Consider the following 7,121-nt stretch of genomic DNA (forward strand, 5'->3'; position numbering starts at 1 on the left):
CATCAGAACAAAATGAACTTATATCATTGTTAAAAGGGTAGTGCATGAACCCGCATATATTTCTACCAAAAAAAAAAAAAAGCATACTCAACTCATTAAAGATAACTTATTTGAAATGTATTTATGGGTCAACATCACAAGTCAAGAGGTGAAGTTGTGTACTATTGTCTTTTAAGATTTCATACATCTTTTTCATTTATATGTGCTCAAGTGGTGAACTTGTTTATATGATTAAAATGGGTCATGAAATTCAACCCAATACAACTTGTCCATTAATGGGTTAAGCGGGACATCCAATTAATAAACATGTTGGATTTAAGTTTACACTCAACACAATTATTAAATGAGTTGAGTTTGAATTTCACTGTGACACATTCAATATATTGACACAACATGACATAACATGTTGGCAGCCTTATAAGACATGGTATTAGGGACCCCCAAAATATTGTAAAAATAATTGTAATATTAATTGCGCCAATAAGAGGTAAGAAATGCTTCCGACAATCTTATATACTCATCTCAATCCTCTCTTTTTCCATTGGTAGGTAATTAGGCTTATTGAGGTTAAAATGCCTAATGAAACTTGAAAGTGATCGTATTTATAATTTTTACGGTTTATAAATCGCACAATTTCAACTTGATTCAAACAATTCACAATTAAAATATCTCGAATGGAGATCCACACACCAACTTCAAACCAAAATCATCAAAGACAAAGCCACCAACATCATAGCATCCTAATCCACCAACAGCCCATAGCACACATTGCGTCGAGAATCAGAGAGCCGATAGCCAAGTTTATGATCCATAGACCTAACGACTCATTACAATCCAAGTCACGCACTTCGCACCTAGATAGTGTATGACGACTTTATTGGATAGATAATGGTTAATTATTGTTTGTATCAAATAAGGCTTAGGGGCACAGTGAATTGACTGAATTATCCTTTGCCACACTGTCCATTCAAACTAGATATCGATCTGTCCACATACAGACAAGCATTCCGGTTTGGACCAGCGGTTGATCCGTTTTAGAAACCCGGGTTGATGACTTTTTATACCAGTTCTTAACCACTTGGCATTTAATTACTCTCTCACCATCGCTATTTTACTCAAAGCAGCAAGGAAAGCACAGGTATCCCACAAAAGGAACCAACCACATCCCAGCACGTTAAAAGCCAAAGGCGTTAAAGGCGCATAAACTTTGGAGTTAAAAAACCAAAAAGAGTGACATTTTTTAAATTAACTAACGCCTTCTTTTTGCATAGAGTGAGAGAGAGAGAGAGAGAGAGAGAGGCACATGGCAGAAAAGCCCAAGTAGCCGCTGATCAAATTTACATTGGCATGAAATTAGTCACATTACAACCGGAGATTCAGAATTCCGGCCACCCCTAATCTCCATGACCACCACCACAGAACACAACACAGGAAAAATAGAAAGACTGGGACAATGAAGCTAAACCATCAATTAGCCGAAGACTAAATTTCAACACACCTAAAAATTTAACCCCAAAAAAGAAGCCTAAAAACGCACTCGTTGTTTCTCTTTTTCTCTCTCACTGTGAGCTCAGCAACCCACCGGAGCTACGGAGGGCTTGACTTTCGGTGGCCTGCCTCTACCTCTAGGGGCACCACTCGCCGGAGCCGGAGTCGAGGTCGGACTTGTCTTGGCCTTCTTCGGAGGGCGGCCACGTGGCCTGCCGGACCCGGTTGATGTCGAGCTCTTGGCAATTGGGAGCGGGAAAAACGGATCCCTAGGCTTGGGAGGTCTGCCACGTGGCCTCGGAGGCGAGGAGACCACGGCTGCTCCTTCCGGCGCCGGGACCTTGGGCTTGGGCGGGCGGCCACGGCCCCGCTTGGGCGGCGCGTTGGGGTCGGGCTTCATGTAGTTGTTCTTGACGAAAACGAGCTCGCCGCTCTGCTTCATCTTGTTGAGGTGGTGCGCCAGAAGCGTGGCGTGAGCCGGCGGCAGATCGCCGTAGGTGGACTCGATTTGCTGCGCGATTGAGGTCTTGTTCGACCCCTCGCTCTCATTAAGCGCCTCAATCGCCGCCATAATCATCTGTAAGGGGACACAAAATTTAGCTAAATTCAGCTGAAATTAGGGTTTGGTGAGCGAGAAATGAAGATTAGGTGTACCTTTGGGTACTCAGGGAGCGCCGGAGCCGGATTAGGCGGTGCCGGCGACGGTGGCGGTTGCTCGTTGGACTCCTCGGTGGCCATGAGAGCTGTGTAAGAGACTCAAGAGTCTGAGAGAATTGGAGTGAGAGTGTGGATGAAGAGCAAGATGTGAAAGAGAGGAAGAATTTAAAAGGTGGGTTTTCTAGACGATCTGGTCGATGGGAAAAGCAAGGGGATGACCTCCGCAGTGGGATCGGACGGTTAGGGGCGGCCGTTGGTGGTATAATCCAACGGTTGAAAAGGCGTGACTACGGGTCACGCGGATCGATGACATGGCAAAGGGAATTGGGGTTTTGAAGTCTGTGTTTTTTTTTTTGAATGAAGTGACGGAATTGTCCCCAAATTTTTGAACCCTTTATTTTTCTTGTCCGGTGCGTTTCGAATAATTTTGGAGGTGAGGATAACATAGGCGTCAGATCCGCTTACTTTCGTGGGGCTCGGGTTTTGATTGGCCGAAACGGTGAAAGAAAAGTTGAGGTTGAAAAGGATTCGACCACTCGCGTGGGTGACGTGGCATTAAGCGGCGACCTCATTCCTTTGGTTTCTCTTAAGATTCAAAATAGGTCTGCTGAGATCCAAGTGCGGAGAGTGGGGCCCACTTTAGGAAGGGGGTTTAATCGCCTGTAGTTCCAGCGTAAGAGACAAGTACGTAAATCCACACATCCGGCGGCTGAGGTTGGAGCTGACTTTTCAGATCAAGGCGCTGAGAGTGATTCCGGCATGTGTGATGGGTGATGGATGATTCTGATAGTGGGGGCCATGTAGACCTTTATACTGTTTACTTTGTTACAGTTCACATAAGGTAGACAGGTCAGCTACTAAGTACGGTGAATAGTGAATACTGACATTTCCCGTGATCTACCGTCTTTGAGAGGGACACGCGTAGGGTTTCAACTTGCTACTAATACATATCTGACACCTCACTATTTTTTTTTTTTTTTGAAGGGTGACACCTCACTATTTTGAGTATCTTTCTTTTGCGATTCATTTATTTATTAATTTTAAAACTCTTACTCCTCATCATTTTGCATCTTTTTTTCGAATATTCGGACCAACAAAATTGAAGTATTTGTACGAGTTTCAATACATAAACTGAAAAAGAAAAGAAAATAATTATGGTAATATTAAATAATTACCATTTAGATCAATCAATATTAAATAATTATTATTTGGATCGATCACACTAAACTGGACCATATCAATCAACTTTTTGTTTTAAAGCCAAAATAACTTATTTCATATTAAAAACTTATTTTATGTGTTGACAGTAAAAAGAAACTTATTATGAGCAAGTACATAACAATTTGAATTCATTTACTAAATCAAGATCATAAACTATAAAGTTGTCTTAATAAGTTAGAAATCACTTGTTACATAGACTTTGTTTGAAATTTACTTGTCGTACATTTCTTAATTTTGATATTTCAAAGCAAAACGAATAACATGTAGCAAAAGAAATGACAAATAAGAGCAATCTAAGTATGCTTACTAAAAAGATTTCTAAAAGGCTACAATTGCGCAATCACTCTGACCCATGCTAAAAACCCTAACCCTATATCGGCGATCTCTACGCCAATCAGTCACCATCTTGCACAACCCGACATGTCTAACATTAAAGAAGTCACTGCTAGCTTCGCTGCATCCATGGCACTGGCTGGTGATAATGTCCTTGACGTCTCTCGCACGATTAGTGCAACAACTCGTTGTCCTTCGTAATCTTTCCTACTCGCTCGCCCTCTGACCCCAAAGCCTTTCGTTCTGCAAGACCTAACACGTCAATTCCGTCGCAGGGATATGGAAGGAAAGTTTAGGTTCAGGAAAGACCTTAGAAAAACTTTGTGTTTGCCTGAGATCAAAACCGTGTCATTTGGGGAGGGCCATGGTATTTCAATCGAGCGCCCATGCTTATCCAGGATTATAATGGTTTAGCACCAATTCATACCATTGACATGGCTTCGCTATTCTTCTGGGTACGTATTAATTATATTCCCCCTGCATTGGAGGAGCCGGAAACCATCAAGGCTATTGCTATTGTTGCTAGAAGTTATCTTGATATGGATGACAAACTCTTTCTCAATACTGGGAAAATTCGTGAAAGGGTTGCACATGCCCTAGACAAACTGTTCTTCCTAAATAAGACTAAAGCTTGCGCCAAGTATTGTTGAAGAAATTGATTTATTTTTTGAAAATTTGTTGGGGTTATGCAAGAACTGTAACCTGGTATTCCATGAGGATGGCAAATGCAAGGCTACTAAGTGCTCGTCTATGAAGCTGGGAGCTTTGCAAAAGAAGAACATATTAGAACTTCCAAATCTTTTCCAGAATGTGATCAATGGGGGTGTTGCAATTGGTGGTTTTAGTTTTCAGGGTGATTGAACCATTCCCTCAATTCCTCGCACTCAGGGGCAGAGGCAGTTCATGATAGGCCTCATCAAAAAACCCGCGGATTAAGTGGGCCGATGGAGTCCCGCCGGCCCGGAGGGCCAAAATTCAGGCTCGGCCGGTCAAAAAGCCCACAAAAACCCGGCCCGCCAAAAGCCCGCTAAGCCCGTAAACTATTATATATTATATATATACATATCTATATATGTATGTTGATGTGCTCATATTTTCTTATATTTCTATGCCTCTTTCTCTTGGAGTCTTGGTATATATGTTTAGTTCTCCTTATTTATGGTTCATTTACATTAGTTTAGTGTCTTTGTAGGTGTGTTTCAAAGAAAGAAGAAAACTAGAAAAGAAGCTAAGCTAAGCTAACTAACACAGAAAACTGTTGTGCAGAACACCTAACTTTGCTGAATTACTGGGAACTTCTCGAATGGAATTAGGATATGTACTCTATATGCACGGAAAGCCCTATGTGTCTAGTTTATAAGGAAATTTACGGTTTGCGATTCCGACTTTTCTAGAAGGAGTTATGACAGTTTAAGTGAAGGCAGTTCAGCTTGGACGAGAATCTGCAACATCTTTTACAAGTTCATGTCTAGAACCTAACTTCGCTGAATTATTGGGAACTACTCGGATAGAATTAGAAGATGTACCCTATATGCACGGAAAGCCCCATGTGTCTAGTTTCTGAAGAATTTTACTGTTTGCGATTCCGACTTTTATAAAAGGAGTTATGTCAATTTCTAGCCATATTATTTCATCAAGTAAGATAGCTTCGAGCTGCATGTTTAATTCCTGTGAGGAGCTTGTGGTGTTGAAAAAATTTGGGGTGCAATGTAAACCTCGTCGTGCTCCACGAATAATTGAAGTTAACTGCCATCCTCCTCCTTATGGGTATATTAAGGTGAACACTGATGGGGCATGGAAAACTAGCTCGAATAAAGCTGGCTATGGCGGGGTGTTTCGGGATTATAGAGGCAAGGTTCTAGGTGCTTTTTGTTCTAATTTGGACACTGCTAGTTCTGCTGCCACTAAAGTTATGGCTGTTATCCAAGCTATTGAATTAGCTTGGGTAAGGGAGTGGAAGCATATTTGGTTGGAAGTGGATTCAAAGTTAGTTCTTCATTTCCTTCGCTCTCCTACCTTAGTGCCTTGGCAACTAAGAGTAGAGTGGAAGAACTGCTTATACCGGATTTCGCAGATGGAGTTTTGCTCTTCTCATATTTTTCGTGAAGGTAACCGAGTTGCAGATGATTTGGCAAATGCAAGGATAAATTCACCAGGTTTGACGTGGTGGGACTTGCCCCCTGATTCGGTTCTCTCTTTTTGTAATAGCAATTGGTTGGGGCTTCCTAACTTTCGATTATGTTAGTTTACTTCGTTAGTTGCAAGTTATAGGTTGGTTTTTTGTTTCAGGTGGGCTATGATTTAGGCCCCTCCTACTTTACTATTCTTCTTTCCCTTTTTTAATAAATTATCCTCGCTTCGTTGGGGTTTAACCAAAAAAAAAAAGTGAAGGCAGTTCAGCTTGGACGGGAATCTGCAACATCTTTTACAAGTTCATGTCTAGAAAGCCCAACACATATATTTGGAAATCTTCAGTGTGCCGCATCATCATTATTGAAGATTCAGGACTTTTAGACATGTTTATATGTCTGTGTTTATATATATATATATATATATATATATATATATGTATGTATGTATGTATGTATATGTTATATGTGTGTGTGTGTGTGTATCTTTGTGTGAGTGTGAATTTGTTGTAATTTGGCTTATGGTGAAATTGGAAGTTCTCATACTTCTATATAGAATATATGCATATATATTCTACATGTCATAATACGGTTGACCGATTCGATCGGATTCGAAAATATGGTGAAATTAGCTAAATTTTTTACCACACTCATAATTTATTATAATAATCTCATCCAACGGTCGGTTTTTCCATTTTATTTGAATTGATAGGGGTTGCCCTTTGGAGTGTATGATATATAAATATAAGTTTATAAGAGTAACTAAGTTTGACCTAGTTGATCGAATTTGAAACAAGACCCAAATTGGCTGGATTTTCTACAACCACCATAAAACATTACAATCTCTTCATCGAGCGGTTGGTTTCTCCAAATTTATTTTCCACTTCATGGTTGTTTTAGAATAAACCTCAACAATTTAAATGCAATGTATAAGTCATACAACTTTAGGAGGCAAATTAGTATAGGCCAACGTATTTGTAATTAAAATTGAAATTTTTATCTTATGTCCACGCACATCCATTTATGGAATATTTACAAACTTGATGTGAAAAAATAAGCACGTTTCGCGGTCGTCATGTTATCGGTCAACCAAGAAGACATATAAGTGACAACGGTTGACCAATTCGATCGGATTCGAAAATATGGTGAAATTGACTAAATTTTTTACCACACTCATAATTTATTGTAATAATCACATCCACCGGTCGGTTTTTTCATTTTATTTGAATTTATAGAGGTTTCTCTTTGGAGTGTATGATACATAAATATAAGTTTATAAGAGTAACTAAGTTT

At 40.1% G+C, this 7,121-nt stretch overlaps 1 protein-coding gene across 1 annotated transcript; it reads right to left on the reverse strand.

Moving 5' to 3' along the window:
- Positions 1-1,294: 1,294 nt before the first annotated feature.
- LOC112197827 (HMG-Y-related protein B) lies at positions 1,295-2,303 on the reverse strand. The gene is made up of 2 exons (XM_024338711.2): positions 2,143-2,303; positions 1,295-2,065 (listed from the first exon to the last, which is right to left on the reverse strand). The coding sequence occupies exons 1-2, from the start codon at positions 2,224-2,226 to the stop codon at positions 1,571-1,573; spliced, it is 579 nt and encodes a 192-aa protein (XP_024194479.1). The 5' UTR covers positions 2,227-2,303; the 3' UTR covers positions 1,295-1,570.
- Between the last annotated feature and the right edge of the window lie 4,818 nt (positions 2,304-7,121).

Source organism: Rosa chinensis, chromosome 4 (genome assembly GCF_002994745.2).
Source record: "Rosa chinensis cultivar Old Blush chromosome 4, RchiOBHm-V2, whole genome shotgun sequence".
NCBI lineage: Eukaryota > Viridiplantae > Streptophyta > Magnoliopsida > Rosales > Rosaceae > Rosa > Rosa chinensis.

Bases quoted from the DNA above. Each gene is read 5' to 3' on its own strand.
- LOC112197827 (XM_024338711.2), bottom strand. From the start codon at position 2,226: ATGGCCACCGAGGAGTCCAACGAGCAACCGCCACCGTCGCCGGCACCG. The intron at 2,066-2,142 runs GTACACCTAATC...GTCCCCTTACAG, and splicing joins CGCTCCCTGAGTACCCAAAG to ATGATTATGGCGGCGATTGA.